This window comes from Rhinatrema bivittatum, chromosome 10 (assembly GCF_901001135.1).
Source record: "Rhinatrema bivittatum chromosome 10, aRhiBiv1.1, whole genome shotgun sequence".
Taxonomy (NCBI): Eukaryota; Metazoa; Chordata; class Amphibia; order Gymnophiona; family Rhinatrematidae; genus Rhinatrema; species Rhinatrema bivittatum.
Window position 1 is genome coordinate 41,145,838 of NC_042624.1, and position 26,483 is coordinate 41,172,320.

General features: G+C 43.0%; 1 protein-coding gene across 3 annotated transcripts in view; it reads right to left on the bottom strand.

The window, feature by feature from the left end:
* Nucleotides 1-26,483, bottom strand: part of PLPPR5 (phospholipid phosphatase related 5) — a 755,539-nt gene that overhangs the window by 38,181 nt on the left and 690,875 nt on the right. For 2 of the 3 annotated variants that reach the window (XM_029618584.1, XM_029618583.1), the window contains one exon: nt 8,095-8,830. The exons of the other annotated variant lie outside the window; for it this stretch is intronic. In XM_029618584.1, the coding sequence (XP_029474444.1) occupies nt 8,693-8,830 (138 nt within the window). In that variant the 3' untranslated portion in view covers nt 8,095-8,692. Of the gene's footprint in view, nt 1-8,094; nt 8,831-26,483 lie in introns of those variants that run through there. 3 annotated transcript variants of the gene reach the window in all.

The window sequence follows — 26,483 nt, forward strand, 5'->3', positions numbered from 1 at the left end:
AGAGAGAGAGAGAGAGAAACTATAGTCTCCATTATTTGGGTTGATTTTCCTGGTGTGCAATATCTTAATCTTTTCCAACAGGTACCTGTAAGGGAAGCATGTACATGTTCTGTGATATTGAGGAGGGAAAATCATGGAGAAATTAAATACTTGCTGTTTAAATGCCTCACACTTTTGGAGTGGGGGGCATTGTTCCCACTAATTTGTCTTTTCAGACAACTAAATTGAAATTCATCTTTAACATCAACTTTATATCTGATGGTGTCAGACTGAATGACATAATTTATTTGCACAATCAAACATGAGCATTACATGCAGACATGCCAGAACAATGCCAATCCATGCACATAAGTGTAAAGTAATGAACAGAAAGAAAAACAGTTAAACCCCAGAGTAGTTGTACAATATTTAAAGGACTTGGAATAATCATTTTCTGTAACATTTCCAAGATTCTAGCTTGAATTACAAAGAAATGATGTTCTAAACAAAGCATGCTTCTTAATTGTTATGTAAAATATTTAGTTATTGAAGCGAAATAGTGCTAAAGGCTGAACCTTGAGTGCAGGTTTCTGAAAAGTCAAATAGAGCTGCAGCTTTCTTTTTGCCTGTTTCAAAAGTGAAGATTGAGAATTTTGCTAAGAAATTAAAATTGCAAAGTATTTCCAAGGAGAAAAGTACTTGTGGGATTTGCAACAGTGCGAGTACAATTGAAAATTGGCCCTAAATCCATTGATGTTATATATTAATCTATAAGCAAAACAAGATTATTGCTCCCAGAAGAGTTTTTCGTGGTGGATCCCAGCTCTGAAACCTGAGTAGATAGCTTATGTCTTCCACCAGATGCTTTTAACCCAATCCTCCATAACTGCCAGAGGACAACATTCTCACACATGAGAATCTTAAATGTTATGTCAAATCCATCAATATGAAACCAGTATTAGTATGGCATTCAATTGCTAATATATTCTCAGTGAGATTGACTAACTATATTAAAAGTATATAAAACTGAGCTATTCTTAGCATATGCATTTAAGAACTTATTCCTGATCAACTGCAGCTCACCATAATTCACTTTATCATGCAAAGAAACATCTCTAATATTCCCTTTATGTGTGTCGATGTGTGTGCATATATAACAAAGAAGTTAGTCAAGAAATGGGGGAATTGTTTTGTTACTGAACAATAATGGCTACATTATTTTTCACTAGAAAATCTTCACATTCATGTTCTCATTTTATCTCATCCATATCAAAAACTGTGAATACAAAATCCATCATTGATATCTTTCAGGCAAGCTAACTTTGTATCCCTGAGTGACCACATTTACTAGTGTAAGGGTCCTTTGGTTTCCCTTTACTAAAAGAATGTACCAATTAACTGGGTAGGCTCAATGAGGAAATAAGTGAGAGAGGTTTGGGGGGTTTCCCCATGTGGGGACATGCAGACGATGTGTCCTGGCTGTTTATCATCCCAATGCACCTGTTAACCTCATGGATTTTTAGCTACCCTTGCAAGTAGGCAGGTTGCTCTCCATTTCCTTCTTTAATTTTTACTAATTTATGGAACAGCAGTAAGGAAGAGTTCCCATTTAGGAGTCAAACTTCCAATGCTTGCCATCCCAGCCTTTTATCATGTAATCCGCTGAGATGTGTGGATCAGCAGAATACAAATCATTAAAATAAATTAATTAATTGCATATTGCTTTGGACTCTTTTAAAACAATGTTTGAGAATTGTCTGTGAGAACCAATTCCCTCTGGTTGCAGTGGATTGGGGGCATCCCAATCCCCATTTAGGCTGGATTTGGGGTAAAGAAGACCTGCAGTGTGCTATATCTCCTTCAGAGTATAGACCTGACAGTCACCTGATACAGAAGAAACAGATTTTTGCATTAACTATCTTTTGAACTATCTCCTCTGTTTGGAGGCACGGAAGTTTTATTCCACCCTTCCTGCTTCTTGCTTGATTCTTTTTCCCCTTTTGGGTCCAACTAATATTTTTGTCCACTTGAAGCTGATAACCCATGATACGTGGGAGTCAGTAAACCAAACCTTTGAAAAAGGGAAGTCATTCATCCAGAAAGATACAGAGATGTTACAGCTTCCACTTAAAACTAGGGATCCCCATAAAGTGCACTACCAGGGAAAAAAAAAAAAAGATGATACAACATAAAGGTATCAAGAACTTTGTTGCTATTGAGGGAAATCTTAAATAAGGGAGTGATATGTGCCCACCAAGCACTGAGTAAGGAGTTAAAAAAAGATCAAGAAAGAGAAAAGTATCCTTCTGGTGCTGTCTGAGGAGTTAAAGTATGTCTAAAGGATTTCTGGGAAGAGGCTATATCTGGGACTAACTTCTGATTAAATATTGGGACTGTACATATTCTAGGCACCTTCAGTGGGAAGATTTAAGAATTAATAGGCCGATTCAGTATGGTGCGCTCAGGCAGAGTGCACCGTTAGCCCTCGTTTGGATGCGCATTTTTGACGTGCAATTATTATCCCCTTATACAGTAAGGGGTAAAAGCTCGTGGAAAATGCACGTCCAAACCCCCCCCCCCCCTACCCGGAACTAATAGCGCCTGCATGTTGATGAGCCTATTAGTTAGTCCCGCTCGATACAGAAAGTAAAGGGGTAGATTTTCAACGGGTTACGCATGTAATATATGCACGTAACCCCCGAAAACCTACCGCTACGTGCGCCAAGCCTATTTTGCATAGGCTCGGCAGCGCGTGCAAGCCCCAGGACGCGCATATGTCCCAGAGCTTTGAAAAAGGGGCGGTCCGGGGGCAGGGCCATGGGTGTGGCGGAAGTCCAGGGGCAGTCTGGGGACGGGACTGAGTCCTCCTGCACAGCAGCTCTGCCGGGGATGGCACACCGGCGCGCACAAGAGGCAGGCATAACTCCATCAAATAAGGTGGGGGGGATTTAGGTAGGGCCAGGGGGTGGGTTAGATAGGGGAAGGGAGGGAAAGGTGGGGGGGGATAAAAAAAAAAGTTTCCTCCAAAGGTGCCCCAGACCACCCCCAGACTGCTGATATGCCCATGGCCCTGCCCCTGGACCGCCCCTTTTTCAAAGCCCTGTGACATATGTACATCCTGGGACTTGCACGCGCTGCCGAGCCTATGCAAAATAGGCTTGGTGCATGCAGCGGTAGGTTTTTGGGGGTTACGTGCATATATTACATGTGTAACCCTTTGAAAATCTTCCCCTTTACTTTCTGTATCGAGCGGGACTAACTAATAGGCTCATCAACATGCAGGCGCTATTAGTTCCAGGGGGTTTGGACACGCGTTTTCCACGAGCTTTTACCCCTTACTGTATAAGGGGATAATAAAAGCATGTCAAAAATGCACGTCCAAACGAGGGCTAACGGTGCACTCGGCCTGAGCGCACCATACTGAATCGGCCTATTAATTCTTAAATCTTCCCACTGAAGGTGCCTAGAATATGTACAGTCCCAATATTTAATCAGAAGTTAGTCCCAGATATAGTCTCTTCCCAGAAATCCTTTAGGCATACTTTAACTCCTCAGACAGCACCAGAAGGATACTTTTCTCTATTTCTTGATTCTCTTAACTCCTTGTGCAGTGCTTGGTTGGCACATATCACTTCCTTATGTAAGGCTTCCCTCAATAGCAACAAAGTTCTTGTTACCTTTATGTTGTATCATCTTTTTTTTTTTTCCTGGTAGTGCACTTTATGGGGATCCCTAGTTTTAAGTGGAAGTTGTAACATCTCTGTATCTTTCTGGATGAATGTCTTCCCTTTTTCCCGATTTCGGAGCGGCCTTTGAGGGAACGGGGAAAGCCATCGGGGCTCCCCTTGGGCTCGGTGCGCACAAGGTGCACAAGTGTACACCCCCTTGTGCGCGCCGACCCTGGATTTTATAACATGCGTGCGGCAGCAGGTGCATGTTCTAAAATCAGGTGTACATTTGTGCGCACCGGATAGCGAGCACAAATGTACCCTGCGCGCGCTTCTTTAAAAATCTGGCCCAAAATGTTTAGCCAAGCAGCACATTTTACTCCCAAAGGCAGGAGTTAATTTCAGCTGGTACCAGGAAAGTGTACAGAAAAGCAGATAAAACTGCTTTTCTGTACACCCTCCGACTTAATATCATAGCGATATTAAGTCGGAGGCCGCAAAAATAAAAAAATCTTTAAAAATAAATAAATAAATAAATCTGCCTACAGCCCGCGGGTTCCAAAACAGATGCTCAATTTTGCCGGTGTCCATTTTCCGAACCTATGGCTGTCAGCAGGTTTGACAACTGACGCCAGTAGAATTAAGCGTCGGCTGTCAAACCCGCTGACAGCCACAGCTTCTGTCAATAAGGAGACGCTAGGGACACACTAGTGTCCCTAGCGCCTCCTTATTAGCGCGGGCCCTCATTTGCATAGTGAATCGTGCGCCCAGGAGAGTGTCCTGGGCGCACGTCGGGACAGCGGGCGCTTGCCTTGGAGTGCCAGCTCCTGTGCATTTTACTGAATCGGCCTGTATATTAGGAGTTAAAGAAGTATTGGACTACTTTCAATCTACTAGGATATTGGAGAAAGAAATTGGAGAATAAAAGAATTCAGGGTAAATATAAGAGCTTCCAGTTCAAAATAGAGACTTTGATGAAGAATTGGAGTCACAAGTTTATTATATCTTCTTGCTATCTTATTATTTATTTACTTGAACTCAAAGAGAGTTGAATTGTAAATGCTATCTAATCATCTAATCAACTATCAGTAAAGAAGCTGGAAATCACTGTTCTTCTCCTGTGTGTTATTTGGATGCAGAGAGAGTGTTAAGCTTGGTGTTGTGTACCCGAAGAAAGTGCTTGAAATGCAAAGAAGCAAGGTATAAGACACATCCCCACACTTAGGAGCCTGGACCACAGAGAGTAAAGCTATTTGGTGAGAGGAAAGGAGTTTCATAGAGACAATGGAGTGGTTGTGCAAAAAGGGCCTGTCTCAGTTTTCTATATGTGCCCCTGGGTGCCAGTTAAAGGATCCATCCTGCCCAGGAGTTACTCTAGTACTTCAAAAGTCCTCTCACCAATGTACTAAATGTGCAATAACATGCTAGGCACAATGGCTACCACCTTTGGGGAAACAAATGCACTGTTTGTTTCCTTAAATGTTAACACAGTGGTATGTGCTAAACAGGTAGATGGAATGCTGAAGACCTCGTTCGTCATTAGCTTAGCACACTATATGGTAGATTTTAAAAGGGTGCGTGCGGGCGTACATGTGCGCGAGCTACCCGGCGTGCACACATGTACGCCCGATTTTACAACTTGTGTGCACAGGCACATCTTAGTTATAAAATTGGGGGACGGCGCGTGCAAGGGGGTGCACAGTTGTACACCTTGCACCCACTGAGCCCGTGCCGAGCCACGCTGCCTTCCCCCGTTCCCTTCCCTCCACCCCACCTTCCCTTCCCTTACCTCCCCTGCCCTTTCCACCCTACCTTTTTTTTGCTTCTATTTCAAAATTATTTCAGCCCTGGGGCTGAAGTAAGTTGCGCCCGCCAGCCAACTGCCGGCGCACGATCCCAAGCACAGCGGCAAATGGCCGCTGTGACTGGAGCCTCTGGCCCCACCCCACCTCAGACCGTCCCTTTTTGCAAGCCCCGGGACTTACATGTGTCCCGGGGCTTTACGCGTGTCACCGGGCCTTTTGAAAATAGGCCCGGTGCGTGTAAATCCTCCAAAAACCTGGCCCTATGTATAAAGGGCACCACAGCAGAAGCTAAATTTAAAATGCTATTTTAGTGATTTAAATTTAGCTTCTGTCAGAGGTTGATAGAAAGTGCCAATCGGGAGTGAGGTTATGTCATCAATTTTCCCCCATCTAGAAGTTAAAAAAAAAAATTCCTTCATCTCCTGATCCCCTCTCCTACCCATGTGACAAAAGAAAAAATCTCCGCGTTCCCCCTCCCATTCCTCTAGATCCCCTCAACAGTTCCTAATGCCGAGCTGGCAAAAGGGCACAGCCTTATCCCCCCACATTGGCTTTGCTTTGGCTCTGCCTATTGGCAATTCAAAGTTTGAGATACCTCTAAGTGGAACCAGAACAACACTGGATGGTGTGGGGGGAATTATTTCTTACCTATCATCTGGGAGATTGGGAGGATGGGAAATCATAGCTTTGTTTGAGTAGGAAAAGAAGCAGGGGTATGGAGCCATTTCATTTCACTGTGGAGTGAGGGGTGTCATGTGGGGGACACTTCACATTCATTGGAGTTGTATGGTGGGTAACTAATTTCATTTTAGCATAGGATCTATATACTGATTTCAGCACTATGCATAGTACACAAGGTTATGCTTCTTGCACTATTCAGAGCACACTTTTCATAGTGCTTGTGCACCATGGATTTATTATATTCTGATTTTCTACATTGGCAGTAAATTTAATGATTAATGTCTGCACTAAAAGTTGTGTGCTAGTTTTTAGCAAACATTGTTTTGTGCTGTTTTAGTACATCAGCCCCACAGTCCTTTCTCTATAAAATGTTCCACAAGTACAACATTCTCAATCACAATCTCATTATTGAAGCAGATGATGCTGTGTAATTTGTGCAATCTATACTGCTTTCCAGTTTAAAATTGGTTATCGGGACATCTGATGATGTAGCTAATGGATTTAACATTGTTCCAGTTCATGTGCCATATTAGAAACCTAATACAGAAGCCAAATGCCTGGATGATGTAATCCTGCGTATCAGTTTATGAACTGTACACTACATGATGCACAGAAAATGTGTCAGTATTTGGAGGGATCCTAGGAGGGGCAAGAAAAATCACTTCTATTCTGATGTATACCAGAAGGCTAAGAAGACTAAATTATATATCACACAAATTATTTTAATGAAGAAGGGAAGAATGTACCACTCGCCAATAGGATTAAATGAGAAACTTGAAATGTTTTCGTGAAACATGATATTCTTTATATATTGATTTTTAGTTGTATAATGAATTGTTTTGTTCATAATATGCTGTGGTTTAGAAGGGCAAGAGCTTTTTATGTGCCTGTTCTGTACAATTTAGGTATTGCAGACCTGAGAGCTCATAAACCATCATTTCTGTTTTATATTGATGATTATGAGAGATACAGTGACTGAAGTGTATGGACGAGAATGTTGACTGTTTATAAACTGCAGACACAACAAGTTAACACTGTCTGACATTAAATCAGAGCATGAAGCCACAAGATAACTCTGGCAGCAATAATCTTGTCTGACTTGCCTTCAAGAGCTGTCTGAAATAAATCACTTATTTTTTCAACATCATACTGTATAGGTTGAAAGATACTAGGGATGTACATAAGAACATTTTTTTGTTTTGCTTCCGTTTTTCCTTTTGTTTAATTTTTTTTTATTCAATTAATTTTCTGAACCAAACACAAAACTTTTTAAAAAACAACCCCATGCATAGCAAAGAACCAAATGAAAATGGGCCTCCCCAAGGCCCTCCAATCCTCCTGCTACCCTCCAAGACAACCACAGAACCTGGCCTACCTGGCTGAGCTGGGGTCCCCAGGCCTCTCCAACCTCCCTTCCTCCTGTGCAAGAGAATTGTGGGGCATGTGCCTTCCTGGCTGGGCGTAGCTGTGTCTACCTGTGGCCTCCATGGGTCCCTCCCCCACCCCCAAAAACATTTGCAGGGGCTGGGGACTTCCTTCCCTGCCTCCACATACCCCCTTCTCTGGAATTTGCATCCTGAAGATGAAATGAGCAGGAGCATTGCCTAACTGCTTATGCCCTACCTGCTGGAGGATTTAAGTGTTGCCTGCAGCCCTGATGCTGGAGCCAAGGTGACATCATTTCTATGCCTATCTCAGGTGCAGCTGATGCCATTATGTTTTTCAGCAAAGCAGCCTGGGGGAGGCCTTGGCTGGGCCTAGCTCAGTCCAGCCGGGTAGGCCCAGTCCCCATGATCTTCCTTTCATGCATGCATTTTCAATTTAGATGCACAATTAGTTAAAAATGAATGTACATCCCTAAAAGGTATCATGTTAGGGATAGGTTTAAACTAGATCAAAATGCATTTGCGATTGATGCTACTACTCACAAATTTCAAATGTGTGATAATTCAGCTCCTTGGTATTACAACATCTAGAGATAAATTTTCAAAGGATCTATGTATTTAACTTAAGGAGTTATATGGGTGAATCTGGTTATTTGAAAATTCACCATAGCAGGAAAAGTATTCTGATGTTTCAGAAGATGTATACTTTTATGCACATAAAAAAGGAGGTGTTCTCATAGTTAGGTGCATTTAGATTGTGGAATTAAATTACACACACATAATTTAATTTTCAAATGTACCACATAGTGTTTCATCAATAAAGACATCTGCAGAAACAGAGAAAGCACTGTACTAGAGATGTGCATTTTTGTAACAATGAGTTTCAAGTCATTTTAGCTCATTCATTTTTTATATATTGTATACTAAATTTCAAAATAGCGCATGGTAAAATGAAATAGCACTAAAGCTCTCTGTTTTGGGGGATCCATACAGTCTTGATACATTTTAGCAACTTAATTTCATTTTATTAACACTTTTGGAAACAAATATGTCTGTCATGAGATTCTTTGTATTACCAGGGTCTAGACCTGCACAGAAGGTAAAACACATTACAGGGCTGCCTTAGCTTTCTCAGCATAATCCATCACACAGGTGCGCTTCCGCGCACATACGTTTATTGCCTTGTTTTGTGAAGCTGCTTGAAATGGTTAAATCCAGTTATCCAGGAGAAGAGCCTAACGATGCGATCTTTCAAGGACTTTGGCCGCAAAGGTTCTTCTGGATAGCTATAACTATCGTAGTTCTGTGTTACCTACAGTATACACATTACATAAATTATTTAAATATACTTTCAGATTTTGTTAATTGTTACACTGAAATACTGTAGAGCATCTTTCATCCAAAGTTACAAAATCCACAAATTCCCATTATCCAGAAAAAAAAAACATGGTCTTTTTGCCCATGTTCCATTATCTGGAAAAACATCTATTTGAAAATATTAATCTATAAAGAGTCCCATTATCTAGAAGAATGTCTAATATCCAAAAATGTGCAAGTGCTTAATAAACATTTGACCTTTGTTTTTCTTTCTTTTTCAACAAATGGGAAACATTCATTATCCAGAAATAGTTATCATCTGGAACAACTATGGTTCCCAACCCTTTTCAGAAGGTGCTGTACTGTACAAATATTTTATAATAACAAACACATTTACAACCCAATCACATTAGGCATTAATGTGCAAAAGGGTGTACTATTTACCACAGTGTCCATGATTTCTAATGGGACCTATTCACGAATAATGTGCTTTTTCGAGCATTAACAACTAATGCACCTTTGGGATTAGGGGTGATAACAACTGTAAAATTTTGATCCAATTTGAATTCATAGTAAGATATACCAAGGTGTAAGGTATACACATAACTAGCTCTATGAGTGCAACAAAGTCAGAAAGAAAAAATTTAAATATGAATAAATAAGTTATTGTCAATGATATACAGCAGAGCTCTCTTATAATGAATTGTCAGTGAAATTCTCAAGGCAATGATTGCTTCCTTAAGTTTGTTCCCTTTCAATGTATTTCAGAATGGCAAAACTATTAAGGTTGTAGAGAGCACAGTTCCTGTCAATCTCTTAGTTGCTTCATAGACTAATTATAAACATGAAAAATAATTTACAATAATTACATGGTATTAAAGACATACAGAAGTGGAATAAATATGTTTAATTTCAAACCACAAAGCACGTCTATTGCATTTTCCTCTCTTTTCAGGTCTCTCCTGTTGTAGATGAAGGTTTTTCAGGAAAATGAAAGCTCATTGTAAACAAATTTCACTATATATAATTTATACAAAATCTTACAAAAAAGCATCATAAAAATAATATGTCCATTGCTCATTCGTTACATGTTTAACTATTTGAGTATTCATCTAGACCCACTCCATGACCAACAAACCCCTTTGGTTCACCTCATCCAGTCATTGATATATTTGTGTTTCAACCAATGGCAATGCAATATTTGCCATTTGTAGTTTGTATTATTTTTTACATTGTTATGTAATATGAATTTTGAATGAATTCATTTGTATTATGTACATATATTTGGACATGTATTTTATGTTGTTGTAAATTGCATTGGGTGGTCTTTTCATGGACCAGAAAAGTGTTATACAAAAAATCAGATTAGATTAGATTTCTGCTTTGTGGTAACCTGCACAGAATGGCAGTTACTACCCTTAATAGCAGGCTTGGGGGTAACTCGCATGAAGTGGCAGTTACTAACGTAAAAAAAATCCCTTGCTGGGCAGACAAGATGGACCATTTTGATATTTATCTGCCATCATTTATTACAATACTATGACATATAAATAAAGCCCTTAGTTGTCTTCAGCAGTCAGAGGTAGAGTCTGTGGTAAGGCCCCAGAACAGTGGCATGTCTGTAATGTGAAATGTTCACATGTTTTGTCATTTAGGGGCTGATTTCCAAAGAGTTTCCTACATGTAAAACAGTGGTTTAAGTACAGAAATAGCCCCCGCTTGATATGCAGTTAGACTTACCAGCGTATGACATGCTCACATATAAGTTCACCTGGACCAAGCAGAGACATTCCCCATGGCAGAGCTGGGGAGGAGTTTTGCTACATTGCAGGTGAAGTTCAAGATAAAATGCAGGTGCAGAGGTCAGTAGGGATGTGCAGAAGGAAAACATTCATTTTGATTCATTTTTCGTTTTGCCGGGACCCAAATTCATTGCATTAGTTTCATAGGGGGAAAAACCAATTCCTTGATTCATTTTATTCATTTTTCGTTTTCCCATTGAAGTCAATGGGGGAAGTATTTGCAGCCTATTTTTTGTTTCAGAATTGGGGTTTTCTTATCAATTCTGATGAAACTTCTGGGGAGCAATCAACAGAACAAGAAAAGAGCTCCAAGGTACTTAGACTGTGGCAAAGTGGCACCAAAGTGGCATGAATAGCCTAAGGCACTGTAAACTGGCAAAGGGGTACCAGGAGTGGCAAAAATGCTTTAACAGAGGTGCAAAGCAGTAGTGAGTGTCAAAAACACAGCACAGCTTCAAAAGAGAGCATGAACCCTCAAAGGCAGCACGACAGGCAAAGTGGCAAGACAAGTGGCATCAACATCCTACAGCACAATGAAGGGGGAACATAGCAAGCAGAAAGAGTGTCAGAAAAAACCACAAGGCGCCGATAAAGGGACAAAGCAGCAGGAAGACTAGCACCAACACACTGAGGAACCATGATAGTGGCAAGAACACCACAAGGAGTAGAGTCATCTGGCATATGGCAGCAAGGCAGAGTGACAGAAAGTTGATAGGGGAAAAGACAGGATGGCAGAGCGGAGGTAGTCTGGTCCCTGTGGTTTTCATAGGGGCAAGACAGGCTGGCAGAGCTGAGGTAGTCAGGTCCCTGTGGTTCTCATAGGGGCAAGACAGGCTGGCCCTGGGGAGAGTTCCCTTTCCTTTATGCAGAAAAGGGCTCCTTAGAATGGGTTCGCCCCCTAGAATGGTGGTTCCATTGGCATCTAGTGAGCTCTCGCTGGTCTTTTAAAATATGGTGGATGTAGCAGATATACAAACTAGAATTTTGAAGGCTGAGGCAGAGGAGGTTTCCATGTGAACAGAGGTTCAACATGGGTCAGCGAGTGTTAAGAGATAGGCTGGCTACATCCGGTGAGAGTTCCCTTTCCTTTGTGCAGGAAAGGGCTCCCTAGAATGGGTTGGCCCCTAGAATGGAGCACGAGCCTTCAAAGCATGGCAAGTTGACATGGAGGAGGTTTCCATGTGAACAGCAGTTCTGGTTCAACATGGGTCGGTGGGTACTAAGAGTAGGCTGGCTACACCCAAGGAGAGTTCTCTTTCCTTTGCACAGGAAAGGGCTCCCTGAAATGGGTTGGCCCCTAGAGTGTGGCATGAGCCTTCAAATCATGGCGAGTCGACATGGAAGAGGTTTCCATTAGGGATGTGCAGCCAAAATGTTTTCGTTGCATTCGTGATACGTATTTGTGGGGGGTCAACTCCGTTTCATGCGGAAGTATGGAGAATTCCATAAGTTGTCAATCTGTCAATACGTTACTACGGCGAGTTAAATTCCTGTCCCAGCTAAAATTAAAATTAACCACAACCCCCCACCCTCCTGACCCCCCCAAGACTTACCAAAACTCCCTGGTGGTCCAGCGGGGGGGTCCGGGAACTCACTCACACCTTCGGTGCTGGTTTTTCATCATGGCACCGATAGCCTTTGTCACAGGGGCTACCGGTGCCATTGGTTAGCCCCTGTCACATGGTCACTGGTGCCATCTTGTGCTCCTACCATGTGACAGGGGCTGACCAATGGTACCGGTAGCCCCTGTGACATAGTATGGGCAAAGGCTATCGGCACCATTTTGAGTCCTGGCATCGGACGGCAGGTCGCTCCGGGACCCCCGTTGGACCCACAGGGACTTTTGGCCAGCTTGGGGGGGCCTCCTGACCCCCACAAGACTTGCCAAAAGTCCAGCGGGGGTCCAGGAGCGACCTCGTGCACGCCGGCCATCAGATGCCAATACTCAAAATGGCGCCGATTGCCTTTGCCCTCACTATGTCACACATAGTGAGGGCAAAGGTGATCGGCACCATTTTGAGATGCAAAGGGCAAAGGTGATTGCGTCTCAAAATGGCGCCGATCGCCTTTGCCCTCACTATATCACACATAGTGAGGGCAAAGGCGATCAGCGCCATTTTGAGTATTGGCATCGGATGGCCGGTGTGCACGAGGTCTCTCCCGGACCCCCGCTGGACTTTTGGCAAGTCTTGTGGGGGTCAGGAGGCCCCCCAAGCTGGCCAAAAGTCCCTGTGGGTCCAACGGGGGTCCCGGAGCGACCTGCCGTCCGATGCCAGGACTCAAAATGGCGCCGATAGCCTTTGCCCATACTATGTCACAGGGGCTACCGGTGCCATTGGTCATCCCCTGTCACATGGTAGGAGCACAAGATAGCGCCGTGACCATGTGACAGGGACTGACCAATGGCACTGGTAGCCCCTGTGACACAGGCTATCAGCGTCATGATGAAACCGGCAAACGTGGGTGTGAGAATGCAGGGATGGTTTTGGACTCGCCGCTGGACCACCAGGGCGTTTTGGTAAGTCTTGGGGGGGTCAGGAGGGTGGGGGGTTTAAATTTTTATTTAGGAGGCCAAATAAAACAGAAATCTATTTAATACGTGGGGAGTCGCGATGCGTTTTGCCTCCCCACGTATTTAACAGATAGGAGAAAATAATTGCGGATTACAAATACGTGGAAAACGGATGCACACCTCTAGTTTCCATGTGAACAGCAGTTCTGGTTCAACATGGGTCGGCAGGTACTAAGAGATAGACTGGCTATACCCGAGAAGAGTTCCCTTTCCTTTGCACAGGAAAGGGCTCCCTGAAATGGGTTTGCCCCAAAAGTGTGGTTGTTCCATTGGTGTCTAGTGAATACCCAGAAGCTTTTAACTGCTTATGCACTTCAGCTGATAACAAAGGAACTTGAAGAGCTCTTAGAAATAAGAAAACTGCTACTCAAGTCCAAATCTAGAATATCAATCTATGTTGACTTTGTACCCTAAACAGTGCCTCTGTAAACTATGGGAACACAGAGGATGAATTAGAGTGCAACTAACACAAGTTTTCTATAGTACTAGAAACATTAATGTTGGCACATAAGAAAGATTTAGGGAAAATGGCCCATATTATGAAGGTCATGAAAACTATTGAGCATATGAAATATGCAAGCTCCAAACAACTTAAGTCAGCTTTTATTTTTATTTTATTTTTTATTTATTAATTTTCAAAATATTACAAAGCATTTATATTCTTTGTACAGTAATACACAGAAATATAAATTTAAGATAATTAAACAGAGGAATTCCAATCTTATATTTTAGTCCACAAAAAATATCCGGGGGTGGAGTGGAAATTATAGGAAGCCATAATATCAACATCCAGAAAAAAAGAAAAGAAAGAAACTGGTCATAGACTGATATTTCTTTACCCCTTAATACAGGTTAAGTAATAGGACTAACCATGGGTGATAAAGTACTTATCACCCTTCTTTGGGAATTAAGCCACGTCTTAAGATGTTCCGGTATAAGTAAGACATAAGTACAATCATTAAATTTAACAATACATCTACATGGATATCTGAGCTGGAAACTAGCCCCTAGAGCTCTAGTTTCCTGCCGAGTGCAGGAGGTCGCTCCCGGACCCCCGCTGGACTTTTGGCAAGTCTTGTGGGGGTCAGGAGGGTCCCCCAAGACTTGCCAAAAGCCCCTGGTGGTCCAGCAGGGGTCCGGGAGCGATCTCCTGCACTCGGGCCATCGGCCGCCAGTAATCAAAATGGTGCCGATAGCCTTTGCCCTTACTATGTCACAGGGGCTACCGGTCACATTGGTCAGCCCCTGTCACATGGTAGGAGCACAAGATGGCGTGGGCCATCCAGTGCTCCTACCATGTGACAGGATCCGGCCAATGGCACAGATACCCTGTCAGATGGTAAGGGCAAAGGGCCATTGGCGCCATTTTGATTAGTGGCAGCCGATGGCCCGGGAGCTTGAGATCGCTCCAGGGACCCCCACTGGACCACCAGGTACCTGTAAAAAGTTTTTTGAGGGGTTGGGAGGGTGGGGGAAGCTAAAGTATTAGTTTTAAAGGGTCGGGTGGGTTTTTTGTTTATCAGCTTGGGTGCAGCCGATAAACAAAACCACGATCGGGCCCGATGAAAAAAAAAACACATGTGAATCCAAACTGGAATCTGAACCGATTCCGGTTCTGATTCACATCTCCACTGATTTGTTTCTTCCCAGTGGGGCCAGTATCAGGATATCATCTACATAAATAAATGGGATGAACCCAAAAGATCTTATTAACTTCCCAATTGGAGGCAGATACTAACTATATAGGCGTGGTGACAAAGATGATCCCTGTGGCGTACCCAGGGAAATATCTAACAGGATCCCCTGTTAGATATTACCTGGGTACGGTCCTTCAAAAAGGTAGCCACCCACTTAAGGATTGCACCTCCAAGTCCAGATTCCAGGCACCAGGTAATCAAACCCGAATGATTTATCAAATCAAATGCACTGGATAAATCGATCAGTAGCATCGATTCATCCTTATCCAATCTAGGAAGTACCTCATCCATTCATCCATAAGGGTAATCAGCATTATCTCTGTGGCTGTACTACTTCACTTCCTGAAACTAACTTATGCTACATCCAAAATGTCTAATTCTTCCACAAATTCTTATATTTGTTTAGTCACTTTTTCCAAAATGTTCACAACAAATGTTAAATTTGACACTGGATGGAAAGTACTCCATATAGTTGGATCTAATGTGTTATTTTTCAAAATTGGACTCACCACTGTCTTCCTCAAAATCATAGGAATACTACCTTCACTAAGGGAAATATTAATAATTTTCAAAAGCCCATTCAGGACACTATCCAAAAATCTCTTAATCAAAAAAGATGGGCATGGATCAAACTAATAAAATGAAGGTTTCACTTGATTCAAATGACCTCTCAATTCCAGTAATGAGAGCTGTCCAAATTCCACCAATTTGGAATTCACCTCTCCCAAATTACTCTCCATCAATTTCCCCTTATTTTCTCCCTCCCTAATCCCAGTTCCTATTACCTCCTTTTTTTCTATCTCTAAATCCACTAGTAACGTCCCCATTTTGTCCTGAAAAAATGTAGCCAGAGCTACAGTCTGCTGGATCATCATACTGTAATGAATAGGGATGTGAATCGTGTCCTCGATCGTCTTAACGATCGATTTCGGCTGGGAGGGGGAGGGAATCGTATTGTTGCCGTTTGGGGGGGTAAAATATCGTGAAAAATCGTGAAAAATCGTGAAAAATCTAAAAATCTAAAAATCGCAAAACCGGCACATTAAAACCCCCTAAAACCCACCCCCGACCCTTTAAATTAAATCCCCCACCCTCCCGAACCCCCCCCAAATGAGTTAAATAACCTGCGGGTCCAGCGGCGGTCCGGAACGGCAGCGGTCCGGAACGGGCTCCTGCTCCTGAATCTTGTTGTCTTCAGCCGGCGCCATTTTCCAAAATGGCGCCGAAAAATGGCGGCGGCCATAGACGAACACGATTGGACGGCAGGAGGTCCTTCCGGACCCCCGCTGGACTTTTGGCAAGTCTCGTGGGGGTCAGGAGGCCCCCCACAAGCTGGCCAAAAGTTCCTGGAGGTCCAGCGGGGGTCAGGGAGCGATTTCCCGCCGCGAATCGTTTTCGTACGGAAAATGGCGCCGGCAGGAGATCGACTGCAGGAGGTCGTTCAGCGAGGGTTCCGGCGCCTCGCTGAATGACCTCCTGCAGTCGATCTCCTGCCGGCGCCATTTTCCATACGGAAAATGGCGCCGGCCATACGCGTATGGCCGGCGCCATTTTCCGTACGAAAACGATTCGCGGCGGGAAATCGCTCCCTGACCCCCGCTGGACCTCCAGGAACTTTTGGCCAGCTTGTGGGGGGCCTCCTGACCCCCACGAGACTTGCCAAAAGTCCAGCGGGGGTCCGGAAGGACCTCCTGCCGTCCAATCGTGTTCGTCTATGGCCGCCGCCATTTTTCGGCGCCATTTTGGAAAATGGCGCCGGCTGAAGACAACAAGATTCAGGAGCAGGAGCCCGTTCCGGACCGCTGCCGTTCCGGACCGCCGCTGGACCCGCAGGTTATTTAACTCATTTGGGGGGGGTTCGGGAGGGTGGGGGATTTAATTTAAAGGGTCGGGGGTGGGTTTTAGGGGGTTTTAGTGTGCCGGCTCACGATTCTAACGATTTATAACGATAAATCGTTAGAATCTCTATTGTATTGTGTTCCATAACGGTTTAAGACGATATTAAAATTATCGGACGATAATTTTAATCGTCCTAAAACGATTCACATCCCTAGTAATGAAACATGTTTTTCCTTCCCCTCATAGAGTCCTAATGACCCTTTAAAGAGTTATAGGATTATTATCTGTCTCTTCAATTTTTCTTGAAAAAAAATTTTTTTCTTTCTTTCACTATTCTTTCAAAATAGATTGTTGCCACTTTAAACCATTTTCCCCTATCCTCCATCTCACCTGTTTTCCTCCATCATCATTCTAGATGGCATACCTCTCTTTATTAATCAAATAAAAACAAAAATTAAAAAAAATAATTAAAAAAAGACCAGGGAGCTAGGTAAATTCTTTTCTAGTATTTGTGTGTCTTTTAGTTAAAAAAGGAGACCAGGGAGCTAGGTAAGTTCTTTTCCAGTGTCTCCTGTGAGTACACTGAGAGGAGAAGATCATCTTGCTGGTGGCTGAACAGGATTGGTGAGTATTGCTTTGGGAAATTTTAGGATGTAAAAGGTTTGGGGGAAAGGTGAAATAATGGGGTATATTCGTTAGTATGTGTGAATGCCTATAAAAAAAACAATCCTAAGGTAAGTACTCCTAGTGTCTGTCTTTTCTTCCCTCCCACTCATTGCTCATCCTTTGATTTATAGGCAAGAGATACTTTCCAATTAAAATCAATTAGGCTTTTAGCTAAAATATAGGATTGTCCCATTCCTTATCAAGAGTTTAATTATCCCCTTGCAGGTAACTACCAGATTAATAAGGACTACACCAACAAATTTAAAGGACTCTAATTTATGCATTCCTACTCCCTTAGCAACCTAAAATTAACTAATAATGCAACAAAATTAAAATGAAGGCAGCAGTCCAGTAGCAATAGGGGGAGCCTTCCTGTCTTTTGCATTGAGTGCCACATGTATGAATTTTTACCCATTGGTGAGAAGTTGTATGTGTGCAAACAAGTCCTGGCTCTCAGAGAATGGGTCCACTTTCTGGAGGCTAGAGTGGCAGACCTGGAGGCGCTGAGGCAGACAGAGAGATATATAAATGAGACCTTCAGTGACATAATAGCGAAGCCCCAACTCCAGTCTGGCATCTCTGATGTTGCCTTGGAGGAGGAAGGTCATCTGGTCAGAGAGCCTCACCCTCATGTAGCAGGAAGTGAACCTGTAGCAAGGACCTGCTCTCCAGTTGAATTGACCTCTCGCACCAAGGATGAGATTTCCAGGCTTACTGCCCAGGAGGGAAGGGTTAGGTCAGCTGTCATAGTTGGTGATTCAATTATTAGGAATTATTAGGTAAGATGCCTGCCTGGTACGAAGTGGCGACATCATGCATGACCTAGATAAGATTTTAGACAGTGCTGGGGAGGAGGCAGCTGTCGTGGTACATGTGGGTACCAATGACATAGGAAAATGTGGGATGGAGGTTCTAGAAGCCAAATTTAAGCTCTTAGGTAGAAAGTTGAAATCCAGAACCTTCAGCGTAGCATTCTCTGAAGTGCTCCCTGTTCCACATGCAGGTTCTCCGAGGCAGGCAGAGCTCTTGAGTCTCAATGCTTGCATTATACGATGGTGCAGGGAAGAGGAATTCAGCTTTGTAAGAAACTGGCCAACCTTTTAGGGAATAGGGAGTCTTTTCTGAAAGAATGGGCTCCACCTTAACCAGAGTGGAACTAGACTGCTGGCACTAACCTTTAGAAAGGTAATAGCCCATCTTTTAAACTAGAACTGGAGGGAAAGCCAACAGTCACTCAGCAGCACATGGTTCAGAGGAAGGTATCTTCGAAAGATACTAATGAAAAAGAAATGTTAGGACATCCCATAAAGAAAGGTTCCAATAAAAATAAAAGTAGTCCATGTGACGATAGGTAAAGAACCACATCGGTTAAAATATTAAAAATGATGCTTGTCAACTGATAAGCAGGTTGTTAATACCAACAAAAAATATACTTTGAAATTTCTGTATACCAATGTCACAAGTCTAAGTAGTATTTTAAAATGTGCCAATTTTATAACATGTGCATGTCGCCGCATGCATGTTATAAAATACAATATTTGCACGCACATGTGTGCCTGATTTTATAATCGGCGTGTGCATGTGTAGCAAGTGTCAGTCACCCGCACAACAGGGGAGATTTTTTAAAAATATGCGCAGAGACACAAGTAAGCTTTTCCCAGTTCCCTCCCAGTCCTCTCCAATTAAGGAGCAGACTGGAACTTCACTAACCCTAACCCTAAACTATCACTAACTAAACTATCACTAACTATCACTAACGGTGGTGGGGCTACTTGGCAACAGTGATCATAACATAATCAAATTTAAACTAATAACTGGAATGGGGACAATAAGTAAATCTGTAGCTCTAACGCTAAACTTTCAAAAGGGAAACTTTGATAAAATGAGGAAAATAGAAACAAACTGAATGGTGTAGCTACAAAGGTTAAAAGTGTTCAACAGGCTTGGACATTGTTTAAAAATACAATCCTAGTGGCGCAGTCCATATGTATTCCATGCATGAAGAAAGGTGGAAGGAAGGCAAAACGATTACAGTCATGGTTAAAAGGTGAGGTGAAAGAGGATATTTTAGCCAAAAAAAATCCTTCAAAAATTGGAAGAAGGATCCATCTGAAGAAAATAGGATAAAACATAAGCATTGTCAAGTTAAATGTAAAACATTGATAAGACAGGTGAAGAGAGAATTTGAAATGAAGCTGGCCACAGAGGCAAAAACTCATAATAAAAACTTTCCTAAATATATCCAAAGCAAGAAACCTGTGAGGGAGTCGGTTGGACCATTAGATTACCGAGGGGTTAAAGGGGCTCTTAGGGAAGATAAGGCCATTGCAGAAAAACTAAATAAATTATTTGCTTCCTTCCATGTTTACTAATGAGGATGTTGGGGAGATAACAGTTCTGGAGATGGTTTTCAGGGTGATGAGTCAGACGAACTGAACAAAATCACTGTGAACCTGGAAGATGTAGTAGGCCAGACTGACAAACTAAAGAGTAGCAAATCACTTGGACCGGATGGTATGCATCCTAGGGTACTGAAGGAACTCAAAAATGAAATTTCTGATCTATTAGTTAAAAGTTGTAACCTATCATTAAAATCATCCATTGTACCTGAAGACTGGAGGGTGGCCAATGTAACCCCAATATTTAAAAAAGGATCCAGGGGCGATCCGGGTAACTATAGACCAGTGAGCCTAACTTCAGTGCCGAGAAAAATAGTGGAAACTATTCTCAAGATCAAAATCGTAGAGCATATAGAAAGACATAATTTAATGGAACACAGTCAACACGGATTTACCCAAGGAAAGTCTTGCCTAACAAATCTGATTCATTTTTTTGAAGGGGTTAATAAACATGTGGATAAAGTTGAACCGGTAGATATAGTGTATTTGGATTTTCAGAAGGCGTTTGACAAAGTCCCTCATGAGAGGCTTCTATGAAAACTAAAAAGTCATGGGATAGGTGGCGATGTCCTTTCGTGGATAGCAAACTGGTTAAAAGACAGGAAACAGAGAGTAGGATTAAATGGTCAATTTCCTCAGTGGAAAAGAGTAAACAGTGGAGTGCCTCAGGGATCTGTACTTGGACCGGTGCTTTTCAATATATATAAATGATCTGGAAAGGAATATGACGAGTGAGGTTATCAAATTTGTGGTTGATACAAAATTATTCAGAGTAGTTAAATCACAAGCGGATTGTGATACATTACAGGAGGACCTTGCAAGACTGGAAGATTGGGCATCCAAATGGCAGATGAAATTTAATGTGGACAAATGCAAGGTGTTGCATATAGGGAAAAATAACCCTTGCTGCAATTACGCGATGTTAGGTTCCATATTAGGAGCTACCACCCAGGAAAAAGATCTAAGCATCATAGTGGATAATACTTTAAAATCGTCGGCTCAGTGTGCTGCAGCAGTCAAAAAAGCAAACAGAATGTTAGGAATTATTAGGAAGGGAATGGTTAATAAAACAGAAAATGTCATAATGCCTCTATATCGCACCATGGTGAGATCTCACCTTGAATACTGTGTACAATTTTGGTCGCCACATCTCAAAAAAGATATAGTTGCGATGGAGAAAGTACAGAGAAGGGCAACCAAAATGAACAGCTCCCCTATGAGGAAAGGCTGAAGAGGTTAGGGCTGTTCAGCTTGGAGAAGAGACGGCTGAGGGGGGATATGATAGAGGTCTTTAAGATCATGAGAGGACTTGAACGAGTAGATGTGACTACTTCTTGGAGGAGAAGTCTATTAATGGCTATTAATCAAGTATACTTAGGGAATAGCCACTGCTATTAATTGCATCAGTAGCATGGGATCTACTTAGTGTTTGAGTAATTGCCAGGTTCTTGTGGCCTGGTTTGGCCTCTATTAGAAACAGGATGCTGGGCTTGATGGACCCTTGGTCTGACCCAGCATGGCAATTTCTTATGTTCTTATGATATGTACCTGGACCAGTACTTCTTAATATATTTATAAATTATATCAAAAGTGGAACAATGAGTGAGGTGATCAAATTTGCAGATGGCACAAAATTACTCAGAGTAGTTAAATCACAAGCTGATAATGATAAATTGCAGGTTTTTGTGAGACTAGAAAATTTGGCATCCAAATGGCAGATGAAATTTAATGTATAGGGAAAAATATCCCATGCTATAGTTACAAGATATTAGGTTTCTTGGGACTGAGGGGTAAGAGAGGCACTTAGGGATGACAAAGCCATAGCAGAGAAACTAAATTAATTCTTTGCTTGGGTATTCACTGAGGAAGATGTAAGAGAGCTACCTATGCCAGAATTGATATTCAAAGGTGATGATTCAGCATTATTAAATCAAATTTCAGTATACCTGAAGGATACAGTAGGGCAAATTTGCAAACTAAGGAGTAACAAATTTGACCAGCGGGAATACATCCCAGTATGCTGAAAGAACTGAAAAATGAAATTTCAGACCTATTAGTAATTTGTAAACTATCATTAAAATCATCTATGGTACCTGAAGACTGGAGGGTTGCCAATGTAACTCCAACTTTTTAAAAGGGATTCAGGGGTGATCCAGGAAACTACAGACCAGTGAGTCTGATGTTTGTCCCAGGCAAAATGGTAGAAACTATCTGAAAGAGCAAAACTGATTAACATATAGATAGGCATACTTGAATGGAACAAAGCCAACATGGATTTAACCAAGAGAATTGCCTCATCAATTTGCTACTTTTTTTGAGGGCATAAAAAAAAATGTGGATACAGTTGAGCCAGTTGATATAGTGTATCTGGATTTCCAGAAAGCATTTGACAAAGCCCCTCATCAGAGTCTTCATAGAAAATTAAAAAGTCATGGGTTAGGGGGCAGTGTCCTATTGTGGATTGAGAACTGGTTAAAAGATAGAAAACAGAGAGCAGGGCTATATGGTACATTTTCCCAATGGAGAAAGATGAATAGTGGAGTGCCCCAGGTATTGGTTCTGGGACCACTGCTTTTTAATATATTTATAAATGATCTGGAAATGGGAACAAGTGAGGTGACACCAAATTATTCAAAGTTAAATCACATGAGGATTATGAGAAATTGCAAGAAAAGTTTGCAAAACTTGGAGACTGGGCATGCAAATGGCAAATGAAATTTAATGTTGACAAGTGCAAAGTGATGCACCTAGGGAAGAGTAACCCAAATTATAGCTACACAATGCAAGGTTCCACATTAGGAGTCACCATTCAGGAAAAGGATCTAGGTGTCATCATTGATAATACATTGAAAATGTCTACTCAGTGTGCAGCAGTAGCCAAGAGGGCAAATAGAATGCCAAGAATTGTCAGGAAAGGAATGAATAATAAAATAGAGATTATAATAATGATGCTATATCACTCCATGGTATGACCTCATCTTCAATAATGTGGGCAGTTCTGGACACCAAATCTCAAAAAAGATTTGGCAGAATTAAAAAGGTACAGAGAAGGAAAACCAAAGTGATAAAGGGGAAGGAATGAATCCTCCTACTAGGACAAGCTAAAGAGGGTTAGTACTCTTCAGTTTGGAGAAGAGACAGCTGAAGGGAGATATGATAGAGGTCTATAAAATAATGAGTGGTGTGGAATGAATAAACATTAATCAGTTGTTTACTCTTTCAGAAAGTAGGGAGCATCCAATACAGTTACTAGGTAATACACTTAAAATTAATAAGAGAAAATATTTTTTTTATTCAATGCATAATTACGCTCTGGAATTCAGTGCCAGAAGATGTGATGAAAGATATTAGTGTAGCTGCAATTTTAAAAAGTTTGGACAAGTTCCTGGATGAAAAATCCATAAACCATTATTAAGGTGGAATTGCAGAAATCTACTTCTTATCCCTGGGATAAACAACACGGTATCTATCTTCCCCTTGGGAGCCTGCCAGGTATTTGGATTGGCCACTGTTAGAAACAGGATATTGAGCTTGATGGATCTTTGGTCAGATAAAGTATTGCAAGTCTTATGTTCTTATGTTAGGAATTACCATCCAGGAAAAAGATCTAGGCATCATAGTGGACAATAGGGATGTGAATCGTTTTTTGACGATTTAAAATATCGTCCGATATATTTTAAATCGTCAAAAATCGTTAGAGCCGCGATACAATAACAATTCCCCCGATTTATCGTCAAAAAATCGTAAATCGGGGGAAGGGGGAGGGGAAGGGGGAGGGCGGAAAAACCGGCACCCTAAAACAACCCTAAAACCCACCCCGACCCTTTAAAATAAATCCCCTACCCTCCCGAATCCCCCCAAAATGCCTTAAATTACCTGGGGTCCAGAGGAAGGGTCCCGGTGTGATCTTTTACTCTCGGACCTCCAGTGCGTTGTAGAAATGGCGCCGGCGCTACCTTTGCCTTGTCATATGACAGGTCAAAGGTAGCGCCAGCGCCATTTTGTTTTTTGTCCCCCGACGTCAGGAGCGTAGGAGATCACTCCCGGACCCCCGCTGGACCCCCAGGGACTTTTGGCCAGCTTGGGGGGGCCTCCTGACCCCCACAAGACTTACCAAAAGTCCAGCAGGGATCCGGGAACGACTTCCTGCACGCAAATCGTTTTTCCGTACGGAAAAACGATTCGCGGTAGGAGATCGCTCCCAGACCCCCGCTGGACCCCCAGGGACTTTTGGCCAGATTGGGGGGGCCTCCTGACCCCCACAAGACTTGCCAAAAGTCCAGCGGGGGTCCGGAATGACCTCCTGCAGTCAAATCGTGTTGCCGTACGGCCGGCGCCATTTTGCGCAAAATGGCACCGCAAAATGGCCGGTTTTCGATTTACACGATTTACACGATATTTAAAAAACCCAAACTGCGACGATCCGATTCCCTCCCCCTCCCAGCCGAAATCGATCGTTAAGACGATCGATCACACGATTCACATCTCTAGTGGACAACACATTTAAATCATCGGCTCAGAATGCTACAGCTATTTAAAAAAGCAAACAGAATGTTAGGAATTATTAGGAAGGGAATGGTGAATAAAATGGAGACTATCATAATGCCTCTGGATCACTCCTTAGTGAGAATGCTCCTTGAGTACTGTATTCAGTTCTAGTCACTGTATCTAAAAAAAAAATGTAGATGCACTGGAGAAGGTAGCGCCGACACAAAGGTAGGCGCTAATTTCTTCCGGTACCGGGAAAGTGCACCGAAAAGCAGTAAAAACTGCTTTTCTGTGCACCCTCTGACTTAATATCATGGCGATATTAAGTCGGAGGTCCTGAAGAGTAAAAAAAGTTAAAAAAAAAAATTTTGAATTCGGCCGGCGGCTGTCGGGCCAAAAACCGGACGCTCAATTTTGCCGGCATCCAGTTTCCGAGCCCGTGGCTGTCGACGCCAGCAAAATTGAGCGTCAGCTGTCAAACCCGCTGACAGCCACCGCTCCTGTCAAAAAGGAGGTGCTAGGGACGCGCTAGTGTCCCTAGCACCTCCTTTTGCCCGTTTTTACCGCCGGGCCTAATTTAAATACAGAATCGCGCACACCGGCAAGTAGCCGGTGCGCGCGCCGGGAGAGCAGGCGTTCGCCCGCTCTCCCGCGGACTTTACTGTATCGGCCAGAAACTGTTCTTAAGGTCAGCAGCTTCCCTTATTTCCTGATGTTGCTAAGGTGACAACATAGAAGGAAGCTTTTCTTGGTTAAAAAGCAACGAGTGCTTGATATGGGTGCATCAATTCTTCTTCAATTTCCCTGTAAGTGTGTTATAAAAGCAGGCACTAACAAATATATTTTCCTGATCAGTTGGAAGGGTTTCTTCCAAATCGAGAAGGGACCCTGCCTGTTCGCACCTGACGTTGTAATCCATTTGTTATATACAGCGAGTTTAATTTGATGTTGTGCCTTTTTTCTCTTTCTTTTTTTTATTTCCTATTTAGGTCTCCACATAGTGGACTTGTAGGATTTATTCTTTTTTATGTAGCTTTTTCCTTTTTATTTCCTTTGTTAATCTGCTATATTTTGGATGTCTTATTTTTGATTTCTGAAATGTGAAAATTCTGAAAATAAAGAGTTAAAAAAAAATCCCACCCCACTTATGCAGTAGAGGCGGCATTTGTGCGCAGGTAGGCACAGATAGCCAATTTTGTAACATGCGTATGTTAATGTGCAGCTATGCTTGTATGTTATAAAATTGCTACATCCATGTGCGTGAGCCTATAAATGCACCCAGATATGGGCCTGCTCGCACCTCTTAAAATTTGCCTCTTAGGAAGTAGCCACTGCTATTACTGGCATCAGTAGCATGGGGCAGACTTAGGGGCGGATTTTAAAAGGCCTGCGCGTGTAAATCCGGAAGGATTTACGCGCGCAGGGCCCTCGCGCGTCGGCGCGCCTATTTTGCATAGGCCGCCGGCGCGCGTAAAGCCCCGGGATGCGCGTAAGTCCTGGGGTTTTCGAAAAGGGGCGGGAGGGGGCGTGTCCGGGGACGTTCCCAAAATGACGCGGCGTTTCGGGGGCGTGCCGCGGCATTTCGTGGGCGGGCCTGGGGGCGTGGCACCAGCCCAGGGGCGTGGTCGAGGCCTCCGGACCAGCCCCCGGGACCGGAGGATGGAGCGGGGCTGCCGGCCAGCAGGCATAACTTTGCCAACAAAGGTAAGGGTGGGGGTTTAGATAGGGCCGGGGGGGTGGGTTAGGTAGGGGAAGGGAGGGGAAGGTGGGGGGAGGGCGAAGGAAAGTTCCCTCCGAGGCCGCTCCGAAATCAGAGCGGCCTCGGAGGGAACGGAGGCAGGTTGCGCGGCTCGGGACGCGCAGGCTGCCGATTTTGTGCAGCCTTGCGCGCGCCGACCACGGATTTTATAAGATACACGCGGCTACGCGCATATCTTATAAAATCCAGCGTACTTTTGTTCGCTCCTGCTGCGCGTGTCTTTTGAAGATCTACCTCAGCGTGTTTGGGTACTTGCCAGGATTGGCCACTGTTGGAAACAGGATGCTGGGCTTGATGGACCTTGGTCTGACCCAGTATGGAACTTCTTTTCTTATGTTTTTACCAGGATACTGTATAAACTTTGGCAGTGTATGAGTTAATTTTTAGGAAAACATTTTGCAAACCAAGGAGCAGGTACTTGTGAGG